Genomic DNA, 20,516 nt, shown 5'->3' on the forward strand with positions numbered 1-20,516 from the left:
CCACTTCGCTGTAAAATTGCAGTTTATAAAGATGGTTAGTTCAACGGCTAGTATTAGGCACCTTTTGAATTTTTCAATAGGCTAAATATCCATGCTATTCCACAGTCCAGTGAAGAAAAGGTTTGCTTTAAAAAAGTACACAAAATCGCAGTGGAGTAGAGACTTCAAAACATTTAACTCACAGAACTAACTCATGACCAGTGTCTATGGTTACACTACCAAATGGTATCAAAAGAAGTTAGGGAAATGACGACTTAGTAATTACAAATGGTCAGTATGAGAACAAACAAAAAGAAATTCTGAACAAATTTGGGAATAAAATATGGAAGATTAACAGGATATACAGTCGACTTAGAGAAATAAAGTGTACCAGAGTTGCCAGAGGACATGCTACATTTTAAACAGATAAGTGCAGGAAAGCAGCAGAGTCAGCTGACTCTCCTGAAACAGGGGCAGCTATGCCAAAACAGTACATGAAATGAAGGTTAACAAGAACTTTGCTTAATTGTGGTACTAATCAAATCACAAATGTTTGTACATCAGAGTTGTGTACAAGAGGCAGCAATTTGGCCAATCATGCCTTTTCTGGTTCTTTTGTCTGATTAGTCACATTCCGCTGCTCTTTCTTAATAGCCCTGTAAATATTTTCCATTTAAGTGGTACTTCTTTCAAATTCTCATTTGAATCTGTTTTTACCATTTTTTAAGGCCGTATATTCCAAATCACAAGATCTTGCTGCATTAAAATAATCCACAGGTCATCACTGGCTCTTTTCCCATTCACCTCAAAACTGTGGCCTCTGCCCTCTTAACACTCAAAATAGCTTTTTGGTTCATCCTATCAAAAACATTCGTGATTTTGAACTGATAAGTCAATTACTCCGAGGGGTGAAAGGAACACAGGTTCTATGGCAGAATGTGTGTAATAGCAGATTTTGTATACCTTTAACTCAACTTGTGTTGCCCACTTAACTAGAGCATTTTGCTGTTCAGGTTAAACATCGGCACTTAACTACTTTCACCTCTTTCTCCAAACAGAAGGAGGTCTGATGTCTGAAGAATGTCACTGGACCTCAAACACTGACTTTTTTTTTCTGTTCACAGATGCTGCCAGATCTGCTGAGTTTCTCCAGCAACTTTTGTTTGGGTTGTAAAAGAATTTCAGACCTAACAATTTATCTTCTTTCAAAACTTGATTTCAACCAGAGGATAGCACAAAGCAGTTTCGGGAAGTAATTGTGTTTAAAATGCTGCAAAAGTTTGAGGAAAAAAGTGAATCGTATTTGCCCCCTCCTCTCTGAGAGCCGGAATAATTCAGTGTCACTTTGAGAATTACAGTATCAAAGGCTCATCAAAACGGCAAGACTAAGAGATGACTGCAGATGTTTGACAAAAACACAAAGTCGGTAAGGAGTTGCGGGATAATTTAGACCAAGCATTTAAATTTCACTCAAAGAAACAAAACTGCCAGCTGATTCGCCCATCGACCTCGGCACTGGAAAAGACAACAGCAGAAACAGCTCTGTTGATCTGCAAAGCCCTACTCACTAACATTAGGACAGCTATCTCAGACTAGTCAAGCAACAGCCTGACATTGTCTGTAAGATGTGTTTCTGAGAGTATGACTGTCCCAAACACTACCATCGCCATCCCTGGCTAGGTCCTGTCTCACCAGGACAGACACGGCAGAGGAGGCGGCACAGTGGTACACAGTCTGGAGGGTGTTGCTCTCGGCATCCTCAACATTGACTCAGGCCCCATGAAGTCTCATGGGTTCAAGTTAAACATGGGCAAGGAAACCTCCTGCTCATTACCACATACCGTTCTCCCTCAGCTGATGAATCAGTATTCCTCAATATTGAGCAACACTTAGAGGAAGCACTGAGGATGGTAAGGGCACAAACTGTACTCTGGGTTGCAGATTTCAACGTCCACCACCAAAAGTGGCTCAGCAGCAGTACTACTGATCGAGACTGGGTCTGTGACAGGTAGGGAGGGAACCAGCAAGAGGGAAAAACATACTTGACCTCATTCTCACTAATCTGCTGGCCACAATTCCACCTGTCCATGACAGTATCGGTAAGAGTGACCATTGCACAGTCCTTGTGGAGTCAAAGTCCCGTGTTTACATTGAGATCAACCTCCATCGTGCTGTGTGGCACTATCACTGTGCTCAATGGGACAGACTTCGCACACATCCAGCAACTCAAGACTGGGCATCCATGAGGCACTGTGGGCCATCAACAGGGGCAGAACTGTACTCCAACACAACCTGTAACCTCTTTGGCCTGGCATATCCCCCATTCAACCACTACCATTAAGCCAGGGGATTAACCCTGATTCAGTAGACAATGCAGGAGGGCATGCAGGAGCTGCACCAGGCACACCGGAAGATGAAGTATCAACCTGGTGAAGCCACCAAAAAAGGACTACTTGCACACCAAACAGTGAAAGCAGCAGGTGATAGACAGAGCTAAGCAATCTCACAACCAACAGAGCAGATCTAACCTCTGCAGTCCTGCCACATCCAGTCATGAATGGTGGTGGACAATTAAATGACTCACTAGAGGAGGGGGCTGCACAAATATCCCCATCCTCAATGATGGAAGAGCCCAGCACATCAGTGCTATAGATAAGGCTGAAGTATTTGCAGCAATCTTCAGCCAGAAGTGCCAAGTGGATGATCCTTCTTGGCCTCCTCCAGCGGTCCCCAACATTACAGATACCCGTCTTCAGCCAATTTGATTTACTCTATGTGATATCAAGAAACAGTTGGAGACACTGGATACTGCTAAGACTACAGGCACTATCATCATTCCGGCAACAGTACTGAAGGCTTATGCTCGAGAACTTGCCGCTCCTCTAGCCAAGCTGTTCCAGTGCAGTTACAACACTGGTGTCTACCTGACAACATGGAAAGTTGCCCAAGTATGTCCTGTACACAAAAAGCAGGACAAGCCCAAACTGACCAGTTACCACCCTGGTAGGCTCCTCTCAAACATCAGTAAAGTGATGGAAGGTCTTATCAGTGCTATCAAGCAACACCTGCTCAGCGACGCTCAAGTTTGAGTTCCTCCAGGGACACTCAGCTCTTGATCTCATTACAGCCTTGGTTCAAACATGGACAAAAGAGCTGAATTCCAGAGGGGAGGTGAGAGTGACAGCCCTCGACATCAAGACTGCACTCAACCAAGTGTGGCATCAAGGAACCTGGCAAAGCTGGAATCAATGGGTATCAGGGGGAAAACGCTCCAGTGGTTGGAGTCATACTTGACTCACAGGACGATGGTTGTGATTGTGGGAGATCAATCATGTCAGCTCGAGGATATCTCTGCAGAAGTTCCTCAGGGTAGTGTCCTCAGCCCAGTGATCGTCAACTGCTTCATCAATGACCCTCCCTCATCATAAAGGTCAGAAGTGGGGATATTCACCGATGATTACACAATGTTCAGCACCATTCGTTACTCCTCAGATACTGAAGCAGTCCATGTTCACATGCAATAAGATCTGGACAATATCCAGGCTTGGGCTGACAAGTGAAATTCGTGCTACACAAATGCCAGGCTATGACCATCACCAATAAGAGATAATCTATCCAGCAGCCCTTGACATTCAATGGTGTTACCATCACTGAATCCCCCACTATCAACATCCTGGGACTTACCATTGATCAAAAACTCAACTGGACTTACCACATTAACACAGTGGCTACAAGAGCAGGCCAGAAGCTGGGAATACTGCAGCTAATAACTCACCTCCTGACTCCTCAAAGCCTGTCCACCATCTACAAGGCACAAGTCAGGAGTGTGATGAAATACTCCCCACTTGCCTGGATGAGTGCAGCCCCAACAACACATAAGAAGCTTGACACCATCCAGGGCAAAACAGCCCGCTTGATTGGCACTACATCTACAAGCATTCACTCCCTCCACCACAGATGCTCAGTTGCAGCAGTGTGTACTATCTACAAGATGCATTGCAGAAATTCACCAAAGATCCTCAGACAACACCTCTGAAACGCACGACCACTTCCACCTAGAAGGACAAGAGCAGCAGATATATGGGAACACCACCACCTCCAAGTTCCCCTCCAAGCCACTCACCATCCTGACTTGGGAATATATCGCCGTTCCTTCATTGTCGCTGGGTCAAAATCCTGGAATTCCCTCCCCAATAGCTTTGTGGGTCACCCTCCAGCAGGAGGACTGCAGCAGTTCAAAAAGCTACCACCACCTTCTCAAGAGCAACTAGGGATGGGCAAGAAATGCTGGCAAGCCAGTGACACCCACTTCCCACAAATGAATAAATTTTTAAAAACTATGAAAGGAGAGTATTTACTTTTCTAAGGCTACATCAAACCTTCAGAATTTCTCAAGTCCTCACCATTGGTGGATTACTTTTGAAGTGGCATCACTGTCGCAGGTAACACAGCAGTCCACGTTCAGGAACACTGGTCTGTTTTTAGCAGCACTGGTTGAAGGTAAAATGTTATCTATCACATCTATGACCATCGCATACATCCAGCAGAAGAGTCAGAAGGGGCCTCAGATTAACTTGTCAGCTAAAAAGGTGCTACATCAGCCACACAAGAAACCTATAATTAATAAGGAGGCCATCCACAAAAATTATATTAAGTACAAAAGTAACATTCCCTCTGTTCTTTCAAGTCAACATTTCTTCAGAAAGAAAATCTTTACAAAATGGCAGACAGTTGACCCTATGCAACTAACTATGTCTCTCTTGAGTTGCTAGTTATACCATCTGTGCAATTCCAAAGCTGTCTCAAAACAAAAAAAAACCAACTGTTTGAATTATGAATCAAGTTTATTTACAGACCCAGTAGGTTAAGATACTGTAGACAGTGCAACTAAATTCATTTCAAAGTTATTATAATCATAAAAGAATTATCAATTTCCAGACATACCTCTCCTCTAAATCCGTAAGTAACAATGCTAGCGAGATCTTCAAATTTCTGTAGCTTGCTAGTAGTAAATCTTTCACAAAGTATGTCCAAGTCTTCTTTCTATTTATGAATACAAGGTAACTTAGTAAGGGGAAAACCGAACAAAAAACACATTGCACTGACATTTGGCAAGCTATTCAGGACAGTGTACAGGTCAAAATTGAGACAATTCTGAGTCAGTTTAAAAGACGACAGGAGACAAAAGATTGACTGCTACATGGCAAGAGCCATCTCTTATTATCTTATGACCAGCTCCACCAGTTGTACTCAAAATATTCGCTAGACTTTGCAACTCCTCAAACTTTAAAAATGTTCTCAAAGTCCCTCACTCTGCCCAACCTTTCAATCTTAAAACTTGCCATTATTTTCTTGCTTCTTATATGTGAAGAGCCTTTGCTCATTCTTTTATTCTGAAAGGTACCATCAACTGTGTGTCCCAACTTATGTAGAATTTCATTCTTTCCATTGTCAGCAGTAATTGTCACATACAAATTTCAGCTCCAGGGGACAAACAAAGATATTGCCAAAATTTACCCCTTAGAATGGATGTGTTGGCTTTCTTTCTAACATAGCCTGATACAATTCTGAATCCACTCTTCAACTTCTTCTGACTGAATTTAGGAATCACTCTACAAAAGAACATGCTTATAATTTTGATCTATTGCACTGTATGACATTTGCCTTTAAGCTTTAGTAATCAACATTTTTTAAAATTTCACAACACCATCACAAATGAACATTTTTATTTCATGCATTTACAAAGTGACCTTTGGACAGCCGTGTACAAAGCAAACTTTGTCCATTTGTTTGATTTTATACTATTGTAAATAGTATCATATCAGCAACGGCAATCAAGTCTTGAAAAATGTTTAGGACCAAATTTACACTGAGGCCACAATTTCAATCATAGATTTGTTGCTACCTGAATTGTATCCCTAAAACAGGAAAAATGTATTGCACAACTGCCATCTGGCTAGCTTATAACTGTGCCACCATCCCCATTAACTTCTTCAATAGTTTGAGGAACAAACAAAGAAGAGGACAGGAAAAGGAAAGGGAGGCAGGTGACAGTAGGGAGAGCAGAATAAACAGAAAAAGCTGCAAGTTTACAATGACAGAAATCCTGAAATGATCACTAAAGAGCGAAAATGGAAAATGAATAATTACAAGGAACAACAGAATCAAAAGCCTGAAATCACAAAGATATGAAAAATTAATTCAGAGATAGTAGGAACCGCAGATGCTAGAGAATCTGAGATAACAAGGTGTAGAGCTGGATGTACACAGCAGGCCAAGCAGCAGAGGAGCAGGAAGGCTGACTTTTCCGGCCTAGACCCTTCTTCAGACCCATCTTTCCAAAGAAGGGTCTAGGCCCGAAACGTCAGCCTTCCTGCTCCTCTGATGCTGCTTGGGCTGCTGTGTTCATCCAGCTCTACACCTTGTTATCTGTGAAAAATTAATATTTGGGATATAGAGAGTAGAAAGGGAACGTAATCAGCAGCAGAGTTTGAACACGCATTGGTCTAGAATGATAAAGTCACAAATATTTCTACTCTTCAACCCTTATGTAGATTGATAGACACACCATTGATCAGTGGGAAAAAGCTACTACTTTTTAGGGATATGGAAGTGACAAAAGTTATATTATTTCAGGGTTAGAATGTGCCAATAAACTAGGTTAAGTGAGGGGAGAGAACTGTTGAGTTTCTCCAGCATTCTCTTTGTTTCATATCTTTGGAATTGCCAATATTTTGCTTTTATTCAAATATTAGCCAGAGGCTGTAAATGCAGTTAGCAATCAAATTTACAACTGTCTAAAGTCAACATGCATTTTAAGTGTAAGGAAATAATTGTAAAAATACACAAGCTTTGCTGTTGTAAAAAAACTTACAACACCACGTCCTGTTAAGCTAATGGTGGCCTTACAACAGACCACTGAACCTAATGCACTTATGTCTTATTTGCTGGTTAATACTGTTTATACTTAGGTGAATCTAAATGTTGGATAAAGGCTTGTATTAGCTCTGCTGCCTTACAGTGTTGACTTGAGACAAATGAAGCAAGATTAAAGTTTCTTAACAGTCCACAGATACAAAATGCTTGGACACCCAAATGTTTACCAAATAGTTTGTAATTCGTAGTATCTTGTTGAATTATCACTTTAGGATGACTCCAGCAAGAACTGTGCAATTCATGAAACATCCAACGTCCCACCAAAAATGAACTTACATTGCAGTAATTGCATTGATTAGAGTAGCTTATGACGTAGAATGTGTAACAGGTATATATTTTAATACAATTTAATCCTGAGTTTGGAATTTTGAATATTGAACTAGTGCATAGGATCTTCTGTGCATGTTAAGACATGTAATGATTAAGTTGCAAGTATTTCTGTAGACACAGTGATTTCTTTTAAACTCAGGTAATCTCCAAGAACAAATGGAATTTTGTTGCAAGGTGGAATGTTTAGGAGCGAACAATGTATAGTAATGGAAGAATCTTATTTTGTCAAGCTTAAAGAGAAACACCCATAGGTTTAGTTCCAGATTTGGGGAAGCTCTGTAGGGTTGTTAGTTGTAGATAGATTTGTAAAGTAATTTCTTCTGACAAAGGGAGAAGATATTTTAGATTTCTTACAAATAGATTACCTCTAAGGAAGGAGTTTAGTAACTGTTCCAGACCTGAAGTGTGTGTGGGGAAACTCTGAAGTAGCTATCTGAAGCTGAGAAAGTTTAAATTCAAGTGTATGAACTAAGAAGACACTTTCAAATTCTCTAGCTTGGGAGTTGAAATCACTGTTAAATTAAGTCCACAGAGATGACAGATCAGGCTCTCTCCAGTGTAAATACAGGAAACATGCTTTTTGTGATCTGTAAAAAGTGTATTTCAGCATCTATAAAAATAGATTTTTCAAATTGATGGTATTATAATTTTTACTGTTGTTTCAAAATGTAAATTTACTTTATATTGTAAATATTTTGGTTTATTCTATTTTACTTTTATTTCTTCTGCAAATTAAATCTGTTTCATTGTTAAAACCAAATCTGCAATATTGAGTACTTAAGTGAGGTCACCCCGAGAGATGAATAAATGTTGACCTATCAAGGCAGGTTTCCTCTGAGTCCCCAATAACAAAATTTGTCCAAAATCAAAACAAGGTGGGGTTAGCCAGCTGCCATACTTTCAATGTGGCAAGTCTGCTTTGGCATTCGCCTTGCGGGACTGTATTCTGAAGGCACGTATTGCCCTACTGTACAGTCCTGGCGTAAAACTTTTTATCAAAAGTTTGTGAAATTGCAAGCCTCTAAACATATGTCAATATCTTTGGCCTATATGTTAAGATGTCTTACCCTGATACCGGTCCCATTATCCTGGATCTGAATCAACTTCAGTCCACCATCCTTCACAGTGACCTGAATACTTGTAGAATTGGCATCCAAACTATCAAAAAAACCCAAATATTCTGTTATCACATCACATTGAGATATTTTGCTAATGCAGTACAGAACTAATTTACAGTAAATAAAGATACCCAGAAAATACAGGTGAGCTACAATGGTGTTCACCTGACAAAGGCAGGAGCAAATTCAGGGCACAAGAAAGCTGGATATTTCAAACACATAACTTTAAAAAAAAAATCAGAGACTGCTTCTATAATTATCCAATTTAACACAATCTCACAGCATTCACAAGCTTCTGTGGTTCTTCAAAGAATCTATTTCAATTTCATGCATCTGAATTCTTGTTACTAAGTGCTTATACAAGGTTAACTACAAGGGTTACTTTAACAAATTCACTAGGCTGAAAAGAACACACATTTGGTTAACATATCGGTTAACCTTAGTGAAGGTGAGGGTGGAACACAAGGGTCGATCAGTACATGGCAATAGAACAAAGAACTGAGGATAGTGGAAATCTGAAACAAAAACAGAAATTGCTGGAGGAACTCAGCAGTCTGGGGGCATTTGTAGAGAAAAGGCAGAGTTAACGCTGTGAGTCCAGACTCTCTCTCAATAGGGAACAACTGCTTTTGACATTGTTGTTGAATAGAAATCCAACAAGTCACTCAAGGAAATTGGAAACAAATCAATGAATCATGCCACTTACTTCAAAGATCAATAGAATGAAATTGTTTACAGTTAGCATTCGACTGCTGGATTTACGTGGGTGAACGGCAGTTTCAGTTTTGCAGGTGATTCAACACCCAACCTAGTAATAACAGATATTATTTTACATTGTCTTGTGTTGGGGCATCTTCAGGGCTTGCTAATTTGGACTCAACAGTCCTATGAAATAACTTTCAGCAAATCAAATGGAGAATTCACAACATTTTTGGAAAGGGACACATGGGGTGGGCAGGAAGGAGAATTATGCACAGTGCAGTGCATATATGAGTGAGCATTTTTGCTGCTAGTTAGATTTTTAAATAATGTAAATACCATTATGAATACAATGAAGATGGCCACAATGCCTCTGTGGTGGGAACTGTCACAAACTACCTGGTGAATCCAGTGGCAGCTATTTTATACATCTCTACTGAGTATTTAGCTTGTAATTACTACACTGAAAAAATATTAATCCATCTGTTAAATTTAAAAAAAATTATAAACTTGATTCCAATTTTTCTTTAGGCATATTTGTACTCATCTTGGACTCTTAGTGTGCAATGTATTCCTGAGTCAGCACTTTGAAGAAGGTCTTGAACATTAATGGTGTTACACGACACAAAGTGCCCAGATCAAAAGGAATAATTTCTCTTGATTCACTCATCAGCTATGGGTATTGCTGGTTGGGCAGCATTTATTGCAAGAGCAACTAGAGATGGGCAAAGGTGGTGATGACCTGCTTTCTTGCATCTCTACAGTCCATGTGTTGTTGATAGACCCACAATGCCTTTAGGGAGGGAATGCCAGCAACAATAAAGAAACGATGATATATTTCCAAATCAGAAACTTAATGGTTTGGAGGGGAATTTGCAACAGAATATAAATGCAATAGTAGCAACTTGACAATTCAATCACAAAATAGGAATGTAACCATTCTTTCAACACGTGTATAACTATACCCCAATATTTCATAACCTAAGATGAAAACAGATTATCAATTTTCAAGGTGTCTGATTGCCATTTTGTGATTAGTCACTGTGAGGTATAGAGAATTGTGCTGCGACCATGTTTTTTAAAAAAATGGACAGCGTGATAATTATGTATCTGTGGCCATTTCAGAGCGTGGAGTAAGTGGGCAGAAGCCCTTCCAAAAAAAAATTGCTGGGGGGTGGGCAGAGGCTGCTGTTGCTGCTATTCAGGCAGCACATCCCAGAGTTGTTCCACTTGTAATAACAGGTAATTTGGTCCATTGAAAAGGAATCATCTTGTAGCCTGTACTGGTGTAATTTAAAGTACAGTGAAATTGTGATAAGTCAGAGTCATACAGCACAGAAACAGACCCTTCAATCTAACCAGGTCTTTGTTCTCCCCCCCCGCCCTTTTTATCTCTCCTCTCTGTAACGAACCAGAGGCCAGGGGGGAGCTGAGTGCACAGGCCATGTCCTGCAGCAGCAGCGGAGCAAGCACAGGCTTGAGCGATGGTAGCTGATCGATCTCGGGCCTGGTCGAGTGCCCAGAGCGACCGAGGAATGAATCCGGCTACAGCATGACTTACGTAGTCGCTATTGAGTGCCAGTGAGGAGCAAATTGGAGGATGAAGCAATACAGGACAATTGCTGGACTTGGGCCTGGCACCTCATGCTGAGCTGCTGTTATCGGACTGTAATTTAAATCCGTTTTAATATGTTATAACTACCTCTAAGTAATATACATGCTTTCCTTTAATTCTTTTTATATAACACTTCCTCCATTACTCAGTAAAGATTTGTACCTAGGTACTTGTACATAAGATGGTGCCTTTAAAAGGCAGCCATTATAAAAACATTTCACTTCTATACTGGAGTACAAGTGACAAGAAAGGATATTCTATTCTATTCCATTCCATGCCCACCATGTTTCCAAACTAAATTAGTCCCATTTGCCAATGTTTGGCCCATATCCCTCCAAACATTTCCTATTCATGAAATTATTCAAATTCTTTTAAACATTGTAACTATACCTGCATCCATCAATTTCTTTTGTTGTTCATGCCACAAAAACCACTTTTGGTCCTTTTTAAAATCTTTCTCCTCTCACCTTAAAAATATGCCCCACAGTTTTGAATTTCCCCACCCCAGGGAAAAAAATATCGTTGTCCTTCACCATATCCACGCCCCTCATGATTTTATAAGCCTCTATAAGGTCACCCCTCAACTCCTACACTTCAGTGGAAAAGGTTTCAGTCTTTCTGGTCTATTTTTATAACTCAAACCCTCCATTCCTGACAACATCCTGTTAATCGTTTCTGAACCCTCTCCAGCTTAACAATATCCTTCCTATAACATGATGACCAGAAATGCATACAGTACTCCAAAAGAGGCCTCACCAACATCCTGTACAACCCCAACATGATGTCCTAACTCCTATACTCAAAGGTCTGAGCAGTGAAGTTCTGAGGTATGCTCAATGTCTTCTTAACCACCCTGTCTACCAGTGATACAAATTTCAAAGAATTATGTACCTGAACCCACAGGTCTCTGTTCGACAACACTATCCAGGGCCCTACCATTAATTGTACAAGTCTAATTCAGACAACCTACACACCTCCAGTTGTGGTGAAGTAGTTAGCTATTCCCACAGGCCGAATAGAAAATTCTTAAAGATGCTCATGACTAGACAATTTTCTGGACAGTTACCTCTGGATTAGCTGGACTTTGGCTTAGTCATAATGAATAGCACACATCAATTGGAGCAAGTTAGGCCACACTAAAGTGTGAAATCACGAACATCCCTCTGTGAAAAGATATCTAAACCCTGCAAATACAGCTAAATCTCTGAGCAAGTTAAAAGTACGGTCAATTGGAGACAGAATGAAGTAGAGGCAAAGAATGGGGTTCCAACTGAAAGTGGCCCAAACTCCACCTGAACTGTGCTGGGCTGGTGTGGTTGAGAGCTATATTACTAGGGAAGTAGAGAGGATTTTAAATGACATAGTGGGCAAAGAATCAAATTTCAGAAAATATGATATATCAAAGGGCAGATTCAAGGCAAAAGAGAGTTATTAATATAGGTGATGATAAATAGGCCACGAGGGGAAAGAGATAAACAGTACACATAAGAGAGTAAATTAACAGACAGGACAGACATCATAAAAGGATGAATGTAAATACTCAATGCACATAACATTTCAAATAAATGTAGGTGAATTGACAGCACAACTGGAAATAAATAAGGTGGTCATTAGAGTGAAAACTACTGAAGAACATAGATTGGACCTGAATACTGAAGGGTACAGATCATTTAGGAACTACACAAACCCAGGGAAAGTTGCTCTGCAAGTTAGAGGGTAGTCAAGAATGTGCCTAAATATTTGTTGGACCATTGTCTGCTCAGAGAAGGCTTTTTAATTTGAAGTTTTATTTTGGTGGCTGAATTCCAATTCTACCTTTTCATACAATTCATGCTACCAAGACACGTGGAATGCTGCCTGCTGTTTTTTTAAAATGTTATTTAATCATACTGTCCATTCAGAGAGGTAGCTCTACTTGAATCTAGCAATAGGTGGTGGTTCACCTGTTACAAACTGTAGGAGCAGCACCTCCCACCAACCCACCCCACAACAAACTGGGGACAAACACTCAGGAGGCTGGCAGGATTCAGTCAAGTTGAAGATGTTTAGTCAAGCAGAAGATGTTTAGTCAAGCAGAAACTGGTGAGTGCAGGGAGAGGGTCAAAGGATCCTTCCCGAATCTGGCTTTGACTTGAGAAACTAATTTTTCGCTTCGTCTTTGGCTCAGATTAGAAGGGAGATCAATGACACAATCTGCTTTTTTATTGTGAAAATACAGCACGTTATACATTTTCTGTTATGATAGTCAAATACAGCGTAGTCACTGCCTTCCCCCTTAATCCATACACCCAATCCCGTGGGACACCTCAATGATGGGCACTCCTATGGTCTTATGGCATTTACCAGACATTGTGATCTCTAAACCTTGGGATCTTTCTATTCGCCCTCTTCATTTACATTCCAAAGTTACTGGCTACTCCCCTTCAGATCTGTCTCAGGCTTATCTCTTGCGTTCTATTATTCATTGTATTACATGCGCTTTCTTTTATCAAATTCAGCCATTCCTCTTTCTTATTTTGGATACAGATGACTATAAGTGTTTAACTAAATTCATATTCCCAACTGTCCTGATCACACACGTAAAATCACAAAAGACAGTTTTGACGAATTGCTATTAACTTCCATTATTAAGTTAGTTATAAAATGTAACATTACAAAAACTACTTCTACTGTGAGCACTTTGTAATTAATGGGTTGCTCAGGGCAGAAGATAAGGTAGTTCCTAAGGCTAATTAACTTTTACGCTTAGATTTAAATGCTTTTCCCCAGTGCTGATATTACACTTTGGTTATATGTTAAAACTACTTCTATGATTAAGGGATTTTTTAAATAGATTCTATTTAATACTGCAGGTAGTTTCAAAGAAGCAACTATTTACTACAAAGTAACTTTAGCTGTTGTCTTTGCAGCTGTACAGCACATTGTGAACCTGTACTCTTGATAAACCAGCAAAAATTATATAACTCAAATTACTGTGAAAATACAGCAATTTATACATTCGTAGAACTCAATACTGTTCAGAGTTAACCTTGGCTGAGACATACACTCGTTTTATTCATTTACTGGGACAATCATCCTTTCATTAATGAGCCTAGAAAAAAATCATTTGCCCATTCTTAGGCATTCCATTATCAAAGCTGTCTCAAATGGTTGGTGGTAGGGTTCTTTTGCTGACCTTGGAGTAGTCTTGTTCAAAGGTACCGCTGTGTTTCACTTGAATGTTAGAGCATGCTGTCCCATTTTGTTTCAATCCTTGTTGGCCATGTTGTGTATTTCAAATGTGGACCAGTTTAGTGTAAAGCAGGTACGAACCACTTTGTACGGATTGATACAGGTCACCCCTAGACAAACTGAGTTGGCCAATGAGATGATGTATCTTACTTCCCCTTTTAAACTCATCACGACATGTCCAACTGCACCAGCTGACCACTTAAAAACAGTGAATGTCTTTGCTTAGATGGCTGTCCAAAATTTTAGCTCATGTATACTACAAATATGATGATATCTCTGCAGGAGTCACTCAAGTTAATGTCCTACATCCAGACATCTTCAGTTGCTTCAATGATGTTCTGTCCATCATGTTCTCAAATGATTGCACAAGGTTCAACAGCACCCATGACTCCTCAAGTATTGAGCTACAGGATGTCCAAATGCAGCAAGAACAGGACAATATCCAGGTTTTGACAATTTGGTCACTATCTGGCATCTCTAACAACAGAATCTAACAATCATCCTATGGCAGTCAAAGCCAACAGCATCACTAAAGTCCCATTATGAACAACCTTGGGTTATCATTGGCCATAAACTGGACTGGATTCGTCATATTAAAAGCTGTGGGAACAAGAGCAAATCAGAGCCAGGAGTCCTGGAGTGAGTAATTCACTTCCTACTCCCCAAGACTGTCCACCATCTAAACATACAATAAACTTTATTATCTGGCACCTATGGGACGAGGATGTGCCAATTAAATATTCCAGATTATCAATGTAAAAACACACTAAAAAAAATAGAAATGTAATGTAGGGGCATACATATCATTGTTATCCTTTACTTAAAGCCTAAATCACTTAAATAATAAAGCAATTTCGCCTTAAATATAACTGCCAGCAGATAGCCTTCTCAGTCACACTCTCAACAGTCTGCTCAAACATCAAAGTAGACCACGGTATCTGAGGAGAAGTTGATTTGAAATTGAATCAACTGTTGATATTTCACGTGGCCATTTGATTGAACAAGTGTATTTAAACTGAGGTAAATAAATTTAAAACCTATAAATAGTTGGATAGAATAATGCAGTAAACTTCATGGTAATTGAGTTATATAATTTTTGCTGGTTTATCAAGCGCAGGTTCATAATGCGCTGGATGAACACAGCAGGCCAAGTAGCATCTTAGGAGCAGAAAAGCTGATGTTTTGGGTCTAGGCCCTTTCTGATGGAGGGTCTGGGCCCGAAACATCAGCTTTTCTGCTCGGTCTGCTGTGTTAATCCGGCTCTACACCTTGTTATCTCAGATTCTCCAGCATCTGCAGTTCCTATTATCTCTCAGCATTCTTGCATTTTTGAAGGCCAAGTACCCATCATGAAACTGTGAAGTGGTAACTGCAATTCTTTAGATTTCTCTCAACTTATCCCTTAACTGTGTCTGTGTCTGTTTGTCCATCTGTGTGCAATTGAGGGTGGGGATTAAAAGTCGATTGGGTTTAGATCACAGATGTTAAATAGATCACCATGATGTCTGCTAAGAACATAGAACATTACAGCACAGTACAGCCCTCGATGTTGCGCCAACCCGTGAAGCCAAACTGAAGCCCATCTAACCTACAGTATTCCATTATCATCCATATGTTTATGGAATGACCATTTAAATACCCTTAACACACTCAAATCTGTGGGTTACGCTATTTGAGCCAAGCTGACACGGTATCAGACCGCATGAACAGATGGCATTCTACCAAACATGTTAGTGTCAACCTATTGAGAATGCTTTTAAACTCCAAACTCCCACTCTATGTTTTTGAGGTCAAGTGTAAATTCTGATGTCTGTTATTAGAAAAGTCTGGTTAGCAACAATTATGCTATTTTGAGGGTCAGTGAATTTTTAATTTCATCACGTTGCAATATAAAATTTTTAATTTTACTGTGTTGCAGTCTGATTTTGGCTGGATTGCTGCCCCAGTGTCATAACAAGGGCAGCTCAACATTACTTTAGTAGAAACAAGTTGGGATAGGCAACAAATGCTAGTCCAACCAACGATGCCCACAGCCCATAAATGAACAGAAAAAGCTACATCTGCACACAAATACATTGACAAGGCACATGTTGGATCATTCTTCTTTACTGTGTGTGGCACTTCATATTTACCAGCATCAAAATGTAATCTGCAAAATTGTGTTCAACATCTCCTGTAAGGTGTGAGCAATCTCATTCAATTCCACTGCACACCCTGAATTCCAAACAGGAAATTAGACCCATTTGTACTGAATGGGTTTCAGAGTTCAGTTAGAGCAGTGCAGTCAGTTCTGTTATAATGTGTGTTCCAACAGCACAGATTGGCTATAATGCTACTGACGGATGGAGAAACACTATTTCTAAAATGCAAACTTGCATTGGCTATAACACAATTTGAAGAGTGGAGAATGAGAACATTGAAGAGTTGTTTCAGTCCTACAGTGAAGACCTCTCTACAGCTGATCTGCAATTTGTCACTGCAGGGCAAGTGGAAGCCGGAGATGAAGAGGATCAAATCCAGGATGTAGCACCGCAAGAGTTATCACTTCTGTTTTGTCTTCTATCCAGAGGGAATTGAGAAGCTGGTGCAGCTCTAAGAGGTCAACAATTACAATGCAGAATGCTGCAGGATAGCAGTTCATGGAATTAAATCTGCTTTGGCACCATATGAACAGCTTCACAAAAGAGGAAAAAAGGGCAAAGCAGCAAAAGCCAGCTTTTTTAAAAAAAAACCAACACCCAAGTAACAGTCAGAAGACAATGAGCCAATGCCATACACTTCTGGATCGACTATTTTTCTCCCAAACTCTACAACCACAATTGCCCCAGCGAGTGAAGATGATGACGACCCTCAGCCCCTGCATTACAACCTCAAAACCTCCTCTCCCATCTAGTAAGCTTGACATTTTTTTTCAAGATAAGGTATTAAACTTACTGTATCATTTCATTATCAGATATGAATTAAACATTTATTTAAAATGGGCTAACCTTCGTGATAAGGGCGTTTGAGTGATTTTTGAACAATTTTGACTGTTTTTTTTCCCCCTTTGGTGGTCCCGCGTTTCCCACAGGCCCCGTCAGTTGCAGCTATCCCGTTTTAGCAGAACCAACTGGTACTCCAAAGCCTGAGGCACTCAATGTTACCGAAAACACATCCCTTGCCATCGCGTACTGCATGAGAGCAAAACGACGACCGACCCACCTGTTCTCCACCATCTCCTTAATGGCATTCGCAGGCCTCTGGATCACCTCGCCAGCAGCGATCCTGTTCACCACGGTCTCCTCCAGCCTGCGGATCACGCCGGGAGTCACCATAACTGACCCGCGCAGCCGTTAAAAACACAACAAACGTCCGCCACCAACCGCCCGGCTCATGCAGGCTACAGGAAGTTCCGCCCTCTACCTCTCCTGTTTCCTACCCGCCCCATTACACTGAAGGGGTGGAACTCCGGTGCCTAACTGCCAATCACGATGCAGCGACCGCGCTCATTGGCAAACACTGCCTGGAGACGGCAACACTAGCTTAGTGTTGATTGGACAGTGTGGCCGTCAACCATCCGGCTCAGGCCGTACCCATTGGATCGTTCCGCCGCCACTCACGGCGACCGGACGCCGTCCATGGGAGGATCCGGCTGTCGATCATCAGCTCCGTGCAGAATCCGCCCTTCCCGCTGCGGTTCCATCGCGCGCGCAGCCCCGGGGCTCTGGCACGATGTGATGAGTCGGTTCTGGCGTCTGCCCAAGCAGGTGGCAGAGAGACTGACCGTAGGATATGTCTACCGGTGCAATTACTGAGTCACGGTAACAGGAACGTCTTTCTTTTTGGCACCAGAATTATTATTATTATTATTATTATTATTATTATTGTTGTTGTCAGTGGAAAGCTTGAGACTCTTTCCGTTGGAAGTGTCCCTGCTGCAAAAATCATAGTTTGCATCGTGTAAATCATATTGCAGAATGAAGAAAAACGAGGGGAAACCAAACCGAGGAGTAGATAATTTCTTATTCTGTGATTTACAATCTTGTGGAAGTCTTTTGCGTTTTGAATAAGTGGTAATCTGCTCCTCTCCGTATCACAAGATACCCTGTTGTGCTAAGCCACTAATGAAGTACAAATAAATTAGGGAAACTGCTATCTTCGAAGAGGGCAATTTTACAAATGTATCCGTCACGTTTGATCAAAATTAGAAAAGCCAGTTCACCCGCAAGACCTAAGAGTAGAAACAGACCATTCAGCCCATCGAGTTCAGCTCAGCCATTTAATGAGATCATCTGGTCGTCCTCAACTCAATTTTCTTTTTCAGTGCATAACTGTACTGTGTAAAATATTATCTTGTACCTCCCTAGAGGTTATGAAGCTGGTCATGTTCATCTGGGTGTTTGGCAGAGATCTTTTGGGTTTGTAGGCCAATTTGGCCCTGCAGTCTTTTGCCAGCAGGAAAGGACAATGCAAACAATTTTGGAGGTGTCCAACAGTTGGGATTTTCTCCTTTGTCTGTCTGCCTCAGTGGTGTTTCTTCAGACGTTCACTCCTGGTGTCATATGATATTTGCCACTTTGATCAGAATATGGGACTGGGAATAGGTTGTATGAAGTAGTTTGTTGCCACCAAGGTCTCTTGTCTTTGCTTTGTCTACCTAATGATTTTTGGTAAAGGATGCACCAGCACAGCATATATATAAAAGAGTTACTGTTCTTAGATAAGATTTGTTGCTTGATTGTGATAAATTCCTAAACATAATTACTTAAAGAGCTGGTACAGATACATCTGCTATCTTCAAACGTTACAGCAGAACTTCTCCACCTGAGACTGACGTCTCTAGAATGGGTGGAACCAATATAATATGAACTTTAACCCCTTCAGGCTCATCACTTGTACAATTCTTCAGATATCAGCTTTCTTTCAAAGGAGAAGCTGCACTTTTTTCGCTGGACCAGTTGAGCTTCACCTAGTATTTGAAATTGTCATCAAAACTCTTAAGTGAAGCCTTCATGGGATATTAGAACGCTAATCCTTGAGTTGGTTGGTTCTGTTTTTGCAGGTTTTGTTTTGAGTTTCACACTACTCTCATTGAAAACTGTAGACATGAATCATGAACTTTGTTCCTATCTCCACAGATACAGCTATACCTGATGATTGTTTCCAGCAGTTTATGTCTGTATTTTACATTTCATTGTTTACCTTGAGTTCCCAGAAGTTTAATGTAATCAACTATCAAGTCAAATGCTAAGCCTCCTTAAATATTATTTCTCCCATCACAATATGTGTTGCCAACTGACTACAAGACATAGGCGCTGAAGTAGAGATTGCACAATGTGGAGCTGGCGGAACACAGCAGGCCAGGCAGCATCAGTGGATCAGGAAAGCTGACATTTCGGGTTGGGACCCTTCTTTTCTGAATCCAGAATCCAGCATTGGCCATTCTTACTATCTTTGATACAGAAGTAGGCATTTCAGCCCATTGGGTCTGCTCTGCCATTCGTTGTGATCAAGGCTGGTTTGATAATCCTCAGCTCCATTTTCCAGCCTTTTTCCCGTAACTCTTGATTCCCTGAGAAATTAAAAGTCTATCAAAGCCTTGAATATCCTTAATGATCCTGTCTCAGCAGCCTGCTGCATTAAAGATTTCCCCAGATTCACTACCCCGTCAGAGAAGAAATGTCTCCTCAACTCTGTCTTCAAAGTTACTGGAGTCATACAGCTTGAAAACAGATCATGCCAAACTAACCTAGCCCCGCTTGCCTGTATTTGGGAAAGCATTCAAGACTATTATAAAGAGTGTTATAAAAAAGCATTTAGAAATACATAATGATCAAACAGAGTCTGCATGGCTTCATGAAGAGAAAATCATGCCTCACAAATTTATTAGAATTCTTGAGATAACAAGCAGAATAGGTTGATGCAATATGTTTGAATTTTCAGAAGGTATTTCATAAGGTATCACGTGTTAGGCTACTTAATAAAGTAAGAGCTCCTGGTGTTGGAGGTAGTATTAATTCGAGGTAGCGTGGATAGAGGATTGACTAATGAAAAGCCAGAGAGCTATGAGAAGGGGACATTTTCAGCATGGGGACCTGTAATTAGTGGAGTGCCCAGGGATTAGTGCTGGGGTCACAGATATTTATAATGTATATTAATAACTTGGATGAGGAGAATGAATGTGCAATAGCCAAGTTTGCCGATGACTCAAAATAGATGGGTAGTCAAATGGTGAGGATGACCGAGCCTGCAGAAGGATACATACGGTTAAGTGAGTACGTGAAAACTTGGCAGATGGACTATAATGTGGGAAAATGTGATGTTATGCACTTTACAAGAAAGAATTGAGGAGCTGAATATTATTGAGTGGAGAAATAGGGCTATAGTTACCTGTTTTTTGTCTCCTTAGCTGTTTTTTAAAAGGTAGGCGTGTTACATTGGCAGTTTTCTAATCCTGTTGGACTTTTCCAGAATCTAATGATTCTGGAAATGTACTGCCCAGTGAATTTGCTATCTCTGCAGCTACTTCTTTTCATATCCTAAGATGCATTCCATTAGGTGCATACGTGTTGTTAGCTTGATACACAGATCATATTGCAGCAGTGAGTACTTCTGTAAAAATGCGTCAA

At 40.6% G+C, this 20,516-nt stretch overlaps 2 protein-coding genes across 6 annotated transcripts in view; one reads left to right on the forward strand and one right to left on the reverse strand.

The window, feature by feature from the left end:
• Positions 1 to 17,294, reverse strand: part of mlh1 (mutL homolog 1, colon cancer, nonpolyposis type 2 (E. coli)) — a 50,658-nt gene extending 33,364 nt beyond the window's left edge. For all 4 annotated transcript variants that reach the window (XM_059645779.1, XM_048528887.1, XM_048528889.1 and 1 more), the window contains exons 1-3: positions 17,110 to 17,294; positions 8,313 to 8,403; positions 4,924 to 5,022 (exon numbers count right to left, since the gene is read on the reverse strand). In XM_059645779.1, coding sequence (XP_059501762.1) covers positions 4,924 to 5,022; positions 8,313 to 8,403; positions 17,110 to 17,222 — 303 coding nt within the window. In that variant the 5' untranslated portion in view covers positions 17,223 to 17,294. The remainder of the gene's footprint in view (positions 1 to 4,923; positions 5,023 to 8,312; positions 8,404 to 17,109) is intronic.
• Positions 17,295 to 17,592: 298 nt separating this feature from the next.
• Positions 17,593 to 20,516, forward strand: part of LOC125451825 (TPR and ankyrin repeat-containing protein 1-like) — a 93,365-nt gene continuing 90,441 nt past the window's right edge. For both annotated transcript variants that reach the window (XM_048529451.2, XM_048529453.2), the window contains exon 1: positions 17,593 to 17,708. The gene's annotated coding sequence lies outside the window, so the exon portion shown is untranslated. The remainder of the gene's footprint in view (positions 17,709 to 20,516) is intronic.

This window comes from Stegostoma tigrinum, chromosome 5 (assembly GCF_030684315.1).
Source record: "Stegostoma tigrinum isolate sSteTig4 chromosome 5, sSteTig4.hap1, whole genome shotgun sequence".
Classification (NCBI taxonomy): domain Eukaryota; kingdom Metazoa; phylum Chordata; class Chondrichthyes; order Orectolobiformes; family Stegostomatidae; genus Stegostoma; species Stegostoma tigrinum.